Source organism: Myxocyprinus asiaticus, chromosome 29, assembly GCF_019703515.2.
Source record: "Myxocyprinus asiaticus isolate MX2 ecotype Aquarium Trade chromosome 29, UBuf_Myxa_2, whole genome shotgun sequence".
In the NCBI taxonomy this organism is placed as follows: Eukaryota; Metazoa; Chordata; class Actinopteri; order Cypriniformes; family Catostomidae; genus Myxocyprinus; species Myxocyprinus asiaticus.
In genome coordinates this window covers 26,511,479-26,528,176 of record NC_059372.1, presented here as the reverse complement: position 1 = coordinate 26,528,176, position 16,698 = coordinate 26,511,479, and the positions used below count along the sequence as shown (strand labels likewise).

The 16,698-nt window shown below is 38.6% G+C and overlaps 1 protein-coding gene across 5 annotated transcripts in view; it reads right to left on the bottom strand.

Annotated features, from left to right (window-relative positions):
- Positions 1-3,272: 3,272 nt before the first annotated feature.
- The window catches only part of LOC127419939 (ubiquitin carboxyl-terminal hydrolase 19-like), a 50,686-nt gene continuing 37,260 nt past the window's right edge, over positions 3,273-16,698 (bottom strand). For 3 of the 5 annotated variants that reach the window (XM_051661772.1, XM_051661773.1, XM_051661775.1), the window contains 14 exons: positions 16,505-16,663; positions 16,195-16,305; positions 15,911-16,021; positions 15,691-15,792; positions 15,348-15,488; positions 15,100-15,218; positions 14,855-14,998; positions 13,998-14,320; positions 13,291-13,404; positions 12,965-13,181; positions 12,692-12,844; positions 12,053-12,219; positions 11,795-11,970; positions 4,575-8,477 (listed from right to left, as the gene is read on the bottom strand). In XM_051661772.1, coding sequence (XP_051517732.1) covers positions 8,196-8,477; positions 11,795-11,970; positions 12,053-12,219; positions 12,692-12,844; positions 12,965-13,181; positions 13,291-13,404; positions 13,998-14,320; positions 14,855-14,998; positions 15,100-15,218; positions 15,348-15,488; positions 15,691-15,792; positions 15,911-16,021; positions 16,195-16,305; positions 16,505-16,663 — 2,319 coding nt within the window. In that variant the 3' untranslated portion in view covers positions 4,575-8,195. Of the gene's footprint in view, positions 4,439-4,574; positions 8,478-11,794; positions 11,971-12,052; positions 12,220-12,691; positions 12,845-12,964; positions 13,182-13,290; positions 13,405-13,997; positions 14,321-14,854; positions 14,999-15,099; positions 15,219-15,347; positions 15,489-15,690; positions 15,793-15,910; positions 16,022-16,194; positions 16,306-16,504; positions 16,664-16,698 lie in introns of those variants that run through there. The other 2 variants (XM_051661774.1, XM_051661776.1) reach the window with 1 other exon arrangement.

Here is a 16,698-nt window from a genome sequence, read left to right as displayed (position 1 = left end):
TAGTTTATAGCATTTAGATACGGAGATTATGTATGTAAACTAACAATTATAAAGCTAGATTGAGCTTACACATTCATCTCCCGCTAAATAATTGTATTTTATCCGAAAAACAGCAGCATGACAGTATCATCGCCTGAGTCCTGTAATACACGAGCATCCTGCTGTCTGGACCTCCCCTGTATCTGCAGTAAGTACATAATCTCCCTACAACAAACTCTTCAGGTTAGTCTGCTCAGGTTCTTCCATCGATGGATAAAGACTCAACAAAATAATTAAAATGCTTGTATTTGCGATATTTGGCCATCATCCTCAAACCCGTAATAATTAACAGATAGGTGGGCAAGAACAATATCACCTCGCTATAATTATGTGATCATTTGTTCTCAAGTTTCTGTCATTTTCAATGCTGTGTTAGGACATAACATAACATGGGACTCAAGAATATTGTGCATACTTGACAATGTGTGGGAGTACGTTGAGATATCGTCCTCTACTGGCGCTTCTCTTCTCCTCCCGTAGTCTAAATTAGTATTAGAAAGAAAACTGTACCTTGATGTCTGAGCATTTTGTATTTGTATCACTACAGCAAATTGTTCATTGTTACCAGTATAAGAATAAGCCATCTTTGGAAAGCTTGGGCAGGCTGGGCAGCTATTTTTGCTTTGTAAACAAATGGCATACAAGTACAGCTCCTATCTTCTTGAATGGGGAATGACCGAAATCTAAAAAACGGTCGGTCAAGATTACGATCAAAGAACATATTTAAAATCAGCAGTAAAATATAACAACACCGGTATCATAAATTGAGCTTCTTTAGCTCAGATCACGCTGAAAAACGATATTTACTCGGCTTGTCTAGCTAATGCGCATGCGCATTCTCCAGTTGATTGACAGGCTATGTCTGTATCTAAAAGGTGAATGGACTTCCTTGTCTACATCCTTTGACCGTTCCAATTTCTCCCATTCATATTAATAGAAGAGTCTCTGCTATATAGTCTCTGGCATTATACAATTCAGATTGTGTGAAGGGGTGAATCTCACGAAGAAATGTCCAAGTCACATTTCATCCCAAAATAAAATAGGAAAAAATTATTTGCCCAAGAATGAGGCTTTCGTAAATAATTGTATAATCATTATTATTGTTGTAATTAGTCGTATAAATTAAATTCAGCTGAACAAACACTACCATCATGTAACAATTGTACTTAACATTCTAACAATACTAAAAATCTCAATACTTCTTAAAAAAAAAAAAAAAAAAGACTTCGTTTAATCTTGAGTTATTATATATATATTATACATATAAAATAACACACTACCAGTCAAAAGTTTGGGGTCACTTATTCTTTATTGACATTTTTTTCCTTCACATTTAAGGATAATAGTAAAGTCATCTAAACTCTGTTGTGACTAAACAAAATCCAAAATAACTCAAAACTGTGTTATATTTTAGCATCTTCAAAGTAGTCACCCTTTGCCTAGAATTTGCAGACATGTACTCTTGACATTTTCTCAACCAACTTCTTGAGGTATCACCCTGGGATGCTTTTTTAACAGTATTGAAGGAGTTCCCATCTATGTTGGGCACTTATTGGCTGCTTTTCTTTATTATTTGGTTCAATTCATCAATTTCAAAAACTTTTTTTTTTATTATTAAATTTTAGTTTTATAATGAAATAAATTAATATGGTGGCACAATTATATTTTTGTACACAAAACTCATTTGAAACATTTAAGCATACGCCTTCAGATCAAAAGATTTTTTAAGATCATGAGAAACATTTCAGTCAAGTGACTCCAAACTTTTGAACAGCAGTGTGTGTGTGTGTATATACACTATATTGCCAAAAGTATTCGCTCACCCATCCAAATAATTGAATTCAGGTGTTTCAATCACTTCCATGGCCACAGGTGTATACAATGAAGCGCCTAGGCATGCAGACTGCTTCTACAAACATTTGTGAAAGAATGGGCCGCTCTCAGGAGCTCAGTGAATTCCAGCGTGGTACTGTGATAGGATGCCACCTGTGCAACAAGTCCAGTTGTGAAATTTCCTCGCTACTAAATATTCCACAGTCAACTGTCAGTGGTATTATAACAAAGTGGAAGCGATTGGGAATGACAGCAACTCAGCCACGAAATGGTAGGCCACGTAAAAAGTCAGAGAGCGGGGTCAGCGGATGCTGAGGCGCATAGTGCGCAGTGGTCGCCAACTTTCTGCAGAGTCAATCGCTACAGACCTCCAAAGTTCATGTGGCCTTCAGATTAGTGCGTAGAGAGCTTCATGGAATGGGTTTCCATGGCCGAGCAGCTGCATCCAAGCCATACATCACCAAGTGCAATGCAAAGCGTCGGATGCAGTGGTGTAAAGCACGCCGCCACTGGACTCTAGAGCAGTGGAGACGTGTTCTCTGGAGTGACGAATCACGCTTCTCCATCTGGCAATCTGATGGATGAGTCTGGGTTTGGCGGTTGCCAGGAGAACGGTACTTGTCTGACTGCATTGTGCCAACTGTGAAGTTTGGTGGAGGGGGATTATGGTGTGGGGTTGTTTTTCAGGAGCTGGGCTTGGCCCCTTAGTTCCAATGAAAGGAACTCTGAATGCTTCAGCATACCAAGAGATTTTGGACAATTCCATGCTCCCAACTTTGTGGGAACAGTTTGGGGATGGCCCCTTCCTGTTCCAACATGACTGCGCACCAGTGCACAAATCAAGGTCCATAAAGACATGGATGAGCGAGTTTGGTGTGGAAGAACTTGACTGGCCTGCACAGAGTCCTGACCTCAACCTGATAGAGCACCTTTGGGATGAATTAGAGCGAAGACTGCGAGCCAGGCCTTCTCGTCCAACATCAGTGTCTGACCTCACAAATGCGCTTCTGGAAGAATGGTCAAAAATTCCCATAAACACACTACTAAACCTTGTGGAAAGCCTTCCCAGAAGAGTTGAAGTTGTTATAGCTGCAAAGGGTGGGCCGACGTCATATTAAACCCTATGGATTAAGAATGGGATGTCACTTAAGTTCATATGCGTCTAAAGGCAGATGAGCGAATACTTTTGGCAATATAGTGTATATATATGTGTGTATAATATATGTGTATTATATATATACATATATATATATGTCTATACATGCACTCACACATACAATATACTCATGACTTGGGGGGAGAAAAATGACAAGCATTTCTTGCCAGTTTTCATGAGATTCATCCATTAATCTGGTATGGAATTCAACTGATTAAAAAAAAATGCAAATAAAGTTGAAATATTTAATGTTATGCAAAAAATCTTTTATTTATATTAACCATTTCTGTTTTATTCACAGCAGCATTCTCACGATCAAACCCCCAGTTCCCACTTACTATGCAGTCCAATATGAAAACAGAAGGTATGGGGAAACAAGACAACCCAAAACTTAGAAAAACAATAGTACAGAGATGGTATAAGATACACAGTACTACGACTATTGTAGCTCAACATGCATCTCAATCAAGCCTTTGCACTTCATGTATGCATTTCCACAGGATTTACCAATGAGTAAAGCAAAAGAAAATCTATTTCAAAATCTGAATTTTCTCGGGAAAAAGGACATCAAGTTGACGAATGGCTCCAAACAATCTGCCTTGTCCGCACACCTAATTATTTACACCACCACCTCCAATAAATTTGCACATCAATACCAGACTCTTACAGAGAAACACATCAGGCCTGGTGACACTTCAGTGAGATAAAACAAAAACTAACAACATTCAAACAAACTCTTCTGTGCATCCACACTATGTTGATCATGCTCATTGATGAGTTTTCAAGTGTAAATACAAGCAAGATAAATATATTTCAAACCTACCATGTGAAATTGTGAATGGCATAATTTTTTAGGTTAAAATGATTACATATACATCTTTAAAAAAAAAACAAAAAAACTTGCAAGTCTGTGCATAAACAAGAACTTTTAAAGACCACTCCCCTTACGACAGTATTTTTAATGTGCATCTCACCGAATATATGTGTGAATATGTATATGTGATTTATCTTTACCTTAAGCATCATCTTATTGTAAGTCGTCTGAGCAGAGAGCATACAGTCCATTTAAATTCCAAACAGTCTTACATTTTTGGAAATGTATGCTCAGCCAAATATTTGTCAACATTGCAAATAAAAAAAAAAGTGCAACTTGAGCACCTTTGCCATGCTAGATCCAATTGTGACATTTACGTCTCTATTTTCTGAGGAAGCAAGTCTTCCTGACTGGCTGCCATTGGTGATCATTGTCATGGGCTTTATGGTTAAGTTTTAATCCACCTCCTCCATGCTGCTGTATGATGGAGCGGAGCATTCTCCAGAGTGTGCAAACATATCAGAGGTCACATCTGTGCTCAACTGAGGGGGTCCATCTGGATCCAGGTCTGTCCCAAACAGTGCCTGGCTAGAAGCCTGTAAAATAAACGACCATTATAAATGGAGAAACTCTCTGCATCCTCTATGAGTGGAGTACATGCCAACTCAGGAGATTCACATGAAATTATAAAAGACATCAGATAAAAACAGTTTAAGAATTCAACTAATCCAATTGCTGATTGATCTTGACCTTTATTTATGAAGGCAGTAAGGGTACCTTTACAATTGAGCAGCATTTAGAATTTATTGCCGAGAACTTTTTTGCAGCATCATAAATATATTAACATTTTGTTTATAGATTGTTATATTTACTTAAATAAAATCAACAATCTAGAAATGTTAAAGCGCTGCTTAAACATGAACCCATAAACAAGCAGACATGTGATTACATATACAATATAAAGACTTGATTATTGATGTAAGTGCCCTTGCTCAAAAGACTGGAAAAAGAAGACCAAAGATTCACCTCCTAATTAGAACAAGTAACATTCTCTGAACAGAATCACCAATCATGATACTCCAGAAATTAATTCGCTTTTAGACTTTGAAGTGATCTTAATGAGGTACAACATCTGTTTAGTTTAGTTTCAGTCACTTTGTCCCAGAAGGAGTCAGAAGTTGAGTAGTTTAAATTCAACTGAGTCATTACCAGAAGCCAAATGTCTTCAGGCTTTGTAGTGTGAGCGGCCTTGTGAACCATTATAGACCTTCAGCATCCCGGAGACTTGAAAATGTTATATCCCCACAAACCTAGCAGCACTCCAATCATAAGACCCACCATTCATTTTACAATGCGCAACTAAACTTTGGATTAATTGTGCAAACTATAAAACAAATATAATTTCCAGGGATTAAATTGGAATTTAATAGGGATTCTTGGGGGGACACACATTTCTTCCCACTTGGAGCACTGGTTGCATATTAATTTGTGATCCCTATCCAGGAACAGTAGTGGGCAACAGTGTGTGTGCCCTGTTTAAAAGAGTGCTGCTCTAGGCAAAAATAGTGGACCAGGTTTTGATACAGACTAGATGAAAGCATTATTCTTATGTAATTAAATTTAAAGGTGTTTTCAAGCAAGCACACTTACTAAATGGAGACAGAATGCATAAAACAACTGAACTAGAGCCTGCCTGCAGGACATAGAATGAAGTGACAAACAAACTGCCAATATTTCTTTTTTGAATCGGAGGTGCCAGAATGCTGTTCTGGACTGTTCCGCCCCAATTAAACCCCTGTTAGTACCCCAACAGGGTACATACATACAGTACTGCACTGACTGGGAAAACAGTAACAATTCAAACTGCTTCAAAAACCAAAAAGACAAGCACATTTTGGCTACAATCCAGTCTTAATTTAGTGGTTAAAATACAGTGGAAAGAGAAGTATGTGAATCCTTTTGAGTAACCTGCATTTATGTATACATTTGTCTTAAAATATGGTTTGAACTTCATCTAAGTTACAATAATGAACAAACACAGTCTGTTTTAACTAATAACACAAATTATTGTACTGTTCCTGTACATACTGAATACATCATTCAAACATTCACAGTATAGGTTGGAAAAAGTACATGAACCCCTAAGCTAATGATGTCAACAAAATGTAAGGGTTACAAAGTTCTCAAGGAGCTTAGATATTCATCTGTTCACAGTTAGACAAACTGTCTATAAATGGAGACAATTTAGTACTGTGGCTACTCTCCCTAGAAGTGGCCGTCCAGCTAATATGACTCAAAAGGGCACACAGCAAAATGCTCAATGAGCTAAAAAATAGAATGCTTGAGTGACAACTAAAGACTTGAACAAATCATTGGTACTGGTTAACATCTCTGTTCATGAGTCAACTATACGGAAAACATTAAACAGGCATGGTGTCCAAGGCAGGACACCAAGAAGGAAGCCACTGCCTTCCAACAAAAACATTGTTGCGTGCCTGAAGTTTGCCAAAGACCACCTTGACACAGTGCTATGGGGAAAATGTTTTGTGGACTGATGAAACTAAGGTTGAATTGTTTGGTGAAGAACAAAAGTTCACCATATACCAACATGAAAACATCGCAATGGTGAAGTACGGTGGTGGGAGCAACATGATTTAGGGCTGCTTTGCTGCTTCGGGGCCTGGACCGCTTGCCATCATCGAGGTAAAAATTAATTACCAAGCTTATCAAGATATCCTACAGGATAATGTCAGGGTGGCTGTGCACCAGCTGAAGCTCAGTATAAATTGGGTGATGCAGCAGGACAATGACCCTAAACACTGAAGTACATCCCAGTCAGAGCCCAGACCTCAACCCAATAGAGACGCTGTGGAATGACGTAAAGAGAGCCACTCACACCAGACATCCTAAGAATATGACTGAGTTGAGGCAGTTCTGTAAGGAAGAATGGTAAAAAATTACTTGAAATGCCAGAAATGCTTGGTTGAGGTTATTGTTGTCAAAGGAGGATCGACCAGTTATTAAATCCAAGGGTTCATGTACCCTTTTCACAGCACTGTGAATGTTTAATTAGATGTGTTCAATAAAGACATGAAAGATTATAATTGTTTGTGTGTTGTTAGCTTAAGCACATTGTGTTTGTCTATACTTATGACTTTGATGAAGATGAGATTTAATTTTATGACCAATTAATACAGAAAACCAGGTAATTCCAAAGGATTCACATACGTTTTATTGCCACTGTATGAGTAAGCCCCTTAAATTCTTTTTTTAAAGGAAAAACATCAACATGCAACAAAAATGCTTGAAAATCTGGGATTATTTCATTAAGGATCTAAAGTAGGAAGGTTTACTCAAAAGAACAATGATTCTGGCATTCATAGCCCATTTTACTCCCATAATGCAACATATTTCTGAATTAAACAGAATATAAAAAAATAAAAAAATATTTTTTTGTTAAATGTTTGTGAAAAGTGGGGATTCCTTACCATTATGTAGCCTAAAGCAATGCCTAATTAACTATTCTGTTATTGGTTAACATTATTTTCTCTTCTTGTGCAGAATGACATAAATTTAAAAAGAAAGTCATTTCAGAGGCAGTACAAGATATTACTTTTTGTTAAAAGATTACAAAGACCTTTTTCCCTTTGACGAATCATGCGCAATAAGACCAAGATTATAATTTAAAGTAACTAGGGCCAATTTTGATTTTATGTTGACTTAAAATTGAGATGACATAATACAGCTATAGGTTTAAAGAGTGTTACAATAGCTAAGGAAAGGCAATTATCACAGTTTTAATGAGTTTAAGATGTTGCCATTATGCTTTTTTTAAATTATTATTATTGTAATAAAGTTGCATTTTGTATCTGATAAGAATGACCATGATTAGCAGCTTTAAAGATTTGGGTTTTTATCTCAGTTTTGATTTATTGATTGGTCATCCAGCTAAATAATTAAGTCTAGCCTAAAGGATGAGACAACTATTAAAAAAAACAAACAAACAAAAAAAAAACTAAAAGTAATGTATATGTTGCTTACTGTTACAATAAACCTTCATAAAAGAAAACAAGTTTTCCCTGAGTGTTTTTTGATTTGAAGCATTCTTTTAAACTTGCCACTAAACAATGTAGAGGAGTTGATTTTAAAACATTTAAAAACTGGACAGTAGAGATCTTAGGTCTGCGTAAATTACAATCTACCAGGCTGTGTGGCTCAAAAGCTAAACAGAAGCACTATCAATATGTAAATGATTCCTTAAAATGCAAAGTGCAAATATTTCATTTCTGCTGAGGGTGAACTGACTCATTACAGGCGGTTTGTAACTGCAGTCTAATGATTGTGAGGAGTAAATTAACCCCAGTTGGACCTGTACAACAAAGGATAGATGAGGTTGAAAAGCAATGCTAGGAGTGCTGCCGTAGTGCCTAGGATAAAATATCTTAGACGGTCGCTGTCAGAGTAATCGGAGATGCTGTCTTGTCTGAGGCGCGCCAGCCCTCCCCTGCCAGCCTCTTCTTCCTCCAGCCTCGTCCTGGCTCGTCTTCCTCGTAGACCGGAGCGGAATAGGCTCCTAAAGGAGGCTTCTCTCTGCCCTTCCTCATCCTCCTCCAGTTCCTGCCACATCAGAGACGCCTGCGATTGGCGGAAACCTGTGTCAGCTTCTGGGAATGGGCCTTGCCTCAAAAAGCACCATTACACTGCAGAACACCAAATCCCCACAATACAAAAATACAGCCAGTATGTGAGAGCTCAATGCTCCAATTTCATGCTCTACCCACACACTCAGATGATTAGTGGACAAATGGGTCATTTTCATATTGCAAAATGTTCACACTAAGCACAAAAACCGTGACTCCCTGACAGCACCAGAGATTAGATGGAAATTTTCACTGTCTGATGCTATAGCGACAGATGTTGGTCTCATGTAGCTTCAATGCCAGGGAACTGATCTTCCTTTGGCAGCTTTACACAAGTTCAGATGACCAGGAAGGACTGCATGGGTCCCTCTGTTGTGCTGAACCCTCTCAAATGTCTAATTATTTCCTATGAGCAGCACCAATGTTCTAATGTGCATCATACTTATAACTATTATATTGTGACACAGAAAACATTAAGAGTGAGTTTTCCCATTTGACATACATAAGAGTCACATGGCCTTTGTTACTCGCTTCAGGTTCAGTATCCATCTATTAATACAAAATTAAAATACTGCTTTATTCCCTGAACAATTCACAGGCTTATGTTAAAGTGAGCAGGTAGACAGCAGTGATGGGAATTTCCGCAAGACATTATTGTTGAAACCATGACGCAAATTTCGTCTTTTGAGAAGCTCATTTATTTCATCAAAATGAAGTAATGAGATCCTAGCACAAGCAAAGATGACTTTGCGGATAGACTCTTGAATACCCTGCGAGATGCTGCAATTCATCTTTTAATCATTATTTAACATCTTACAAGATGATTATATTGCTGAATATCTGTTAGAATCTCTGCCTTTAATGAAACTGGTAATTAGAGCAAAACATAGTATGTTAAAGGAATAGTTCATCCAAAAAATTATCATTCTCTCATCATTTACTCACCTTTATGCCACCTCAAACACATATGACTTTCTTTCTTCTGCGGAACACAAACAATATTTTTTTTTTGATGGAGATTGATGGAGTGTTTGCCCATATTTTGCCCAATGCAATCAATGGGGTCCAACACTTTCAAGGTCCAAAAAGGACATACAGGCAGCATTAACCTCCTGAGACCCCCGCGTGACTGCTGTGTGCATTTTCTGTTTCCCTTTTTGATTTGTAACTAGTAGCATCTAATAAACGAGCAAAAAAATAAAAATAAAAAAAGCAAACAGTTTTCCTAAAAATGTACATCGATCAGCCACAACATGAAAACCACCTGCCTAATATTGTGTAGGTCCCCCTCGTGCCACCAAAACAGCGCCAACCTGCATCATAAGATGCTATTCTTCTCACCGCAATTGTACAGAGAATGGCCAGACTGGTTCGAACTGACAAGTCTATGGTAACTCAGATAACCGCTCTGTACAACTGTGGTGAGAAGAATATCATCTCATAATGCTTTTCTGAGATGCGGGTTGCCGCTGTTTTGGCGGCACGAGGGGGACCTACACAATATTAGGCAGGTGGTTTTCATTTTGTGGCTGATCAGTGTATGTCCACATATGTGGACATATGTTGTGAAATAACACTAAGCTATAGAAAGCCAGATTTTTAATCAAATTGTTTATGTTTCCAGGAGTGTTGGTTATTCATGTTTTTGAGACGTTACAGACATTACAGCTGATTTTCTGTAAAGCTGAATAAATAATTCTTATTCAAAGTAATGTCCAGCATTATCCAATCACTGCCAACCATGTTAGAATAAAATTATACATTGTAAATTCTGAATCTATGTACTGATTACCATTGTCCCATGTCTGCCAAATATGTTGAGTGGTCCAAACATCACCTGCAGACTGAAACTGAACTTTTGGTTGGATTTTAGGATTGAATGCACTGCATCGCAAGCTATAGGATGCTCCCTTGTTCCCTATTTATTGAATGACTTAACCTCCAGTGTGCTGTCTGTCTTCACTGGTCTCAGAACAGTTTGAAATGCACCTTATTTTCATCCCAAGTCCATATAAAGCCTCAGAAAGCAACATTTTTCAGCTTTTGGATGAACACATTTATTCTCAATGTGAAAATGCATAGTAAATATATAGGAATGCATGTATTAATGTTAATGTATATATAAATATACCAAAATGTATATTAAAATGAAGCAAAATGACTCACAGATGTGTTAGAGTTGAAAGTTATTCAAAATAACTAACATGTTTTTTCTACTTTTGAGGAAATGCAGTACGAGTTTCCACACGTGGCCATCAGGGCACTGACGGACGAAAAATTAACTTTTTTTTTTTAAATGCCGCCAAACGAAACTAGAGACTCTCCTCTTTACAACCAAACAGGTTTCAATGAAAAAACGTAGAGATTTCTTACCAGAGGCACTTTTGTTGGCACTGTATCCATAGGAGCGCTTCAAGGAAATCGACATCATGTTGTTGTGTCATGTGAGTCGGTGTGGCAGAAGTTAACGCTTTAAATGACAGTCTAGAGTCTTGTGAACAGTATTCAGTCGATTTTTATTAATTTAATGTATGCGTTAAAGTCAAAACACAACGTCCACGCATGTGGACGTGGGGTCCCACGAGGTTAAAGTAATCCATATGAATCCAATGGTTTAATCCATGTCTTCTGAAGCGATACAATTGATTTTAGGTAAGAACAGACCAAAATATAACTCCTTTTTCACAGTAAATCTTGCCATTGCAGCCTTTAGGCATGATCAAGATTTTAAGCTCGACTACACTTCCTAGTGCTTGACGCATGCACAGAGCCCTAGATGGCCCTAGCCTGAAATCATGATCACCAAGCAGACTGCTGATGTAAAGATTTATTGTGAAAAAGGAGTAATACTTTGGTCTTTTCTTACCCAAAACCAACTGGATTGCTTCATAAGACACTGGAGTCAGATGGATTACTTTTGTGCTGCCTTTGTGCTTTCTGGAGCTTTAAAGTTTTGGTCACCATTCACTTGCATTGTGTGGACCTACAGAGCTGAGATATTCTTCTAAAATTCTTCATTTGTTTTCTGTAGAAGACAGACACACATCTGGGATGGCATGAAGGTGAGTAAATTATGAGAGTTTTCATTTTTGGGTGAACTATTCCTTTAAAGCTCTGAGCATTTTTAAACACCTCATTTAAAATGAAAAATAGAGAAATATACTTTCAAATGTAACGTGAATCCACCAAGAACAACTAAACAACTTACACACACAATCCTTTGCAACTTTAATGAACAAGTATATAGCACCTCCACAAAGACTAAACTCTTTTCCATTGAGCCGAGGTGACATGAGATGGCGCTGAGCTCACCTGACTGACAGCACCACCGGTTGCAGAAGAGGATTCGGTGCCAAGGGGCCCCAGCAAGCGTGATGGCCTCTCTACAGGAGAGTTCCTGCGCCTGTAGAATAGCACATAGGCGTAACGTGTCACCACCTGGCTCTCTTCCACTGTCGTCACTGTGCTGTCGTCAAACAAACGCCAACCTGAGATGGTAAAATGCAGAGTGAGATGAGGTGGGTGTGATGTTTGATTACTTGCTGATGAGCTTGAAGAGCACACACATACCAACATCACTGCGCTGGCTGTTCTTGTCACTGGGAAGCCGAGCGTAGGCTGTGTAATGTCCTCCAATCATTCCGCCATAGTGGTTGATCACAGCGTAGAGGTCATATATGGGGGGCTGCTGGATGTCTTCCTTATGACCGATGCAAAACTTACTTAGGTCCAAGTTTCTGATGTGAACAGAAAAATCTAGGTGAAACACACTGGAATGGAATCAATTTGTTTGTCTGGTTGCAAACAAACTGAGCAGATGCTCCCGATTAAACAGAGCCCAAATACACTGTGATAACATGCATATATCTTAATATACTCTTCACGGAGTGACTTTATATGTTAAGTGGCTAAAGAAAGGTCTGCCATGGTCCTTATATCTGTTTTGTTTCTCTAATTGAATCAGCATCGTAAATCTATCCCATTTCATTTGTTTGTTTAATCACTATTGTTGATCTATTAAATTACTAATGGCAAATAATCAACGATTAATCATTAACAACCCTACTAGAATCAATTCTGCAACATGACAAATGTCACCATTCAAACAATCATTAAACTCCCAGAACTATCAAGAACCTTATTTTTGCAGTGGGACAAACAAGTCCAGACTAACAGTGTGCATGAATGTAAGGGTGTATTTTAGTGTACCTGACAGGGAAATCGACCATATCATTAATCTTGTCCCTCCAGATAAAGCTCCTAAACGAGAAGCGCTTGAGCTGAATGATGAGCACGTTGGGTAGACGCCAGAGCAGCAGTTGTTTAGAGGCTTCTCGGTGTTGCTGACACTTAGGGCAGTACCTGAACCACACAAAGAGACAACACAATGGACCAAACACGTCTATAACACCATATGAAATACATAAACAAAAACACTTCCGAGCAATTCTTCAAGAGCTTAAAATGTACGTGTGTCCATACCATGCCTCTTCGGGGGCTAGCACCTCAGGTTTGGTGAAGAGATTCAGGCACTGCTCCAAAGTGAAGTGTCCTGCCCTGGCAGTCTCTGTAGCAGAGCCTGGGTCCTCGTCAAATTCCAGCTCTTTAGTACGCACCAGCACATATTCTTTCAGCCGCTCGTTGTTCTTCCACACCAGCTCCAGTGTGCTGTCATCAGGCAGCTCCAGCACTGCATCACCTGTAGAGGGCACCAGTCATACTGTATGTGATTGAGCTCAACATAAGGATTATATCAAAAGGATCCTCTATGAAACATATCCACCCAAAGGGACAGAGATCTGACTGACCTTTGTCCTCAAGTTTTTTGTCCTCCTTTTGGTTTGAATCCAGAACTGAGATGTAGAATTGAGAGGCACTTCCAGTTCCAGACTCAGATGGCTGCTGATACCCAGTTACTACAGCTACCAATGAAAACACAAAAATGGACTATTATCAAACACATTTTTATGATTTGTAAGATGGTTATCTTCAGCTTTAGTGTCAATAGAAACATTTTAGACTCCCAAACATTCCTTTTGCAAATAGAAAAGATTAGAATAGAAGAACAGGGAGCCCTGCAACAGATGGCATGGCCCCCACAGAGCCCTCCACTAAACATCAAGTAAGTCTGGGATTATATGAAGAGACAGAAGCAATTGAGACAGCCTACACAGGTAGAATAACTGTGGTGAATTCTCCAAGAAGCTTGGAACATCCTATCTGCCAACAACCAAGAAAAACTGTGTCCAGGTGTCCCTAGGAGAATTGGTGCTGTTGAAGGCAAAGGTGGTCACACCGAATATTGATTTAGCTTTTTATGTTCACTGGACTTTGTATGAAGTTAATTGGTAAATTACAATTATTTATGGCATTATATTTTGAAGACATCCTCACTATCCAACATTTTTCACAAGTGCCTAAAACCTTTGCACAGTACTGTATAAGCCCTAATAAGTCAAATATGCCTTAATATGATCTGTAACAAGACTTTAGCAAAGATCTTTAGAAAATGTACCTTCTGGCTTAGCCTTTTCACATGTGTCTTTCTCCACCAAATAATCTTGGGAGCTGGCAGCAAGTTCACAGCAGCCAGAATCAATGGTGTGTGTGGAGAGAGTGTCCCCATCTGCTGTGGAGAGAGCAGACACAGTCTCTGTTTGTGGGGCTGTGACAGAATCACCCTGCTCAACGTTCTCGGTTTCTGCCACAGATGACGGCATCTCCTCTAGCTTGCTAGAGACACTGCTCGCCATGGAGGACAGATCAACACGGGGCACGCTGGCTTCTGGGGACGTCCGGCCAGACTGGAAAGGTGGCTGGAATACATTCACAGAGTACCTGCACACAGAAAGAGAGAGTTACACAATGCTGCTGGTCTTTTTTTTTTGTTTTGTTTTTTTTACATTATTTTCCTTTACATTCAATATACCCAACCAATTGCCAAACTACCTTAGATTTATAAAATACTATATAAAAAAAGGAAAGATAAATAATAAAAGGCTAGCAATGCACCTACTTTCAATACATAAGTTAAATACAGTGTGACATGCTATGCATTTTAAAAAGCATTTTACTAATTTTATAATTATTATGCAGACAGCTTTATGATATCATATTAACTAGTTGACTACACGGATCATTTGTACTTTAAAAAAAACATTTGTCACAATGTAGGACCATTTACAATTAACTAGTGAAGGTAATAAAGTGATTAAAATGATGACTAACTTAAAATATTGATCACAAAACCTAAAACACACAATGCAGTACATTCATTTAAATTTTAACCTAAAAATTCTTTATTTAAAATAACCAAAAATAGTCTATCTGGGTAAATAGTTCAGAATCCCAAAGCTATATTTTTAATTATACCTAGAGTAGCCTTCCAGAAGCTGTGTGAGGCGGGTGTGAGTCAGCCTAGACTCAGGCACACTGATTAAAAACGGGAGTCCAATATTCTCCACGTTGGTTCGGCACAAAGTCTTGTGAGTGTGCCAGTGGTTCTTCTGGCAGGCCCTGTATTTAGAGGAAAAAAATATAACTTAGCAAAGGCAAAGACTCGTGAGCACGCACAACATACACTTTTGATGAACAGAAGGAAAACAGAGACAACTCACTGATTGCAGTAGCCCACACGGTAGCAGCGTGTACAGCGTTTGAGCTTCTCGTCGTCAGAAGCAGGAGGCTTCATGCAGCCAGCACACTTTGTAATTGAGATGCTGGGAACCTGAGGTCTCTGAAGATCAACAGAATGATTCAATGTATAATACCAAAGCAAAAAACAAACAAACAAACAATGAAAACACTCAACAAGAGGCTAAAGAGAAAGTTTTTCTGATTTGAGAATAAGACAGAATTGTTATACCTGTTGGACCTTCAGCAGCACAACCCTCTCTTTGGCGAGATCTTTTGACAACACCTCAAAGCAGAAGAGCAGGTCATTGGACATGACTGTGTCCAAGGAGTGAGACGGGGTGAAGATTCTTTGGAATCTGCCTTTTCCCACCTGAGAGAAAAAAATTAAGGTAAATACTCAATAACAAGCTTCAAGAACAGTTTCAAATTCCTATAGGTGCCGACTAACGTATGTGGCTTTTTTATCGTTAATATATTGTCAAAATATGTTTGTGGTGTATTTCACAGACAAGGTCCCATGAAACATGGGTCAAACACGAGCAAATGAAAGGTTCACAACAAAACCATCATACCTCTGCCAGTCTCAGGTTCTCTGGTTTGATCCTCACACTGCGAGATATCGACTCCAGTACTTCTGCTGTGCTCGAGTTCTCCTTACTTACACTGACCAAAAACTGCACAAGCAAAAGGTTTAGTTCAAAAATTAAGAAACATGGTATCCATTAAAAAAGCTGAAAAGACTGAGCCGTTTGCGCACAAGCTACAAAAACTAAGAAGTTGTGTTGTTTTTACCTTGACTGGTTTCTTGTGAGGCTCTTTAGCAAAATAGAAAACAGTAAGCACCTTCTGTTTTTGAGGTAGGGGGACAGGCAAATACAGGAAGGGGTCAAAGGTAATGGAAACCTAAAAAATTAGAAGATAAAATAACAGGTCAGATAACTCCCATAACCAAATTTCCAAGAAATACTGAACACTATCACAATTATCCGCTTAAAAGTAATAAGCTTTTCACAACACAAACTCCAGGGTCCATTTTGGTCAATTGTTCTTCTTATAACTCAAAAGACAAGTCTTACCTTAGAGCACACTGGACACACAAGCTTTGATTTGTACTGGCCCTGAAAGAGGTCAACAATGAAGGAGTCGTTCCTCATTTTATGCCTCTGCCACGCCTCTTCTGCAACAACCTGACAAACCATAAACGAGATTCATGACATGAGTGGAATGAACAAAATATGAAAATTTAATAAATGTTTATTACTTAGTATTAGTCTGTTTATTAACATTTCCCAAAATATCAGTAAACAGTTCATTTCAAAATACAGAAACTCAATTCAATTGAAACCCTATCAAATGATATTATGTTGCTAAAAGCAATGAGCTCACTTCGTCCTGACGGCCGTCTGAGTCAACAGTCTCTGTGTAAGGTTTGTTTTGGATGCGGTTCAAGTCCTCATGCAGCCCATCGAGCAGGAAAGCCATGAACTCCTGAGCATCATGCTGGGCGTAGCCTGTAAACTGACTGGCTTTACTGGCAACTATAGCCTGTGAAGACAGAGCAAATAAAAATGAAAATAGAC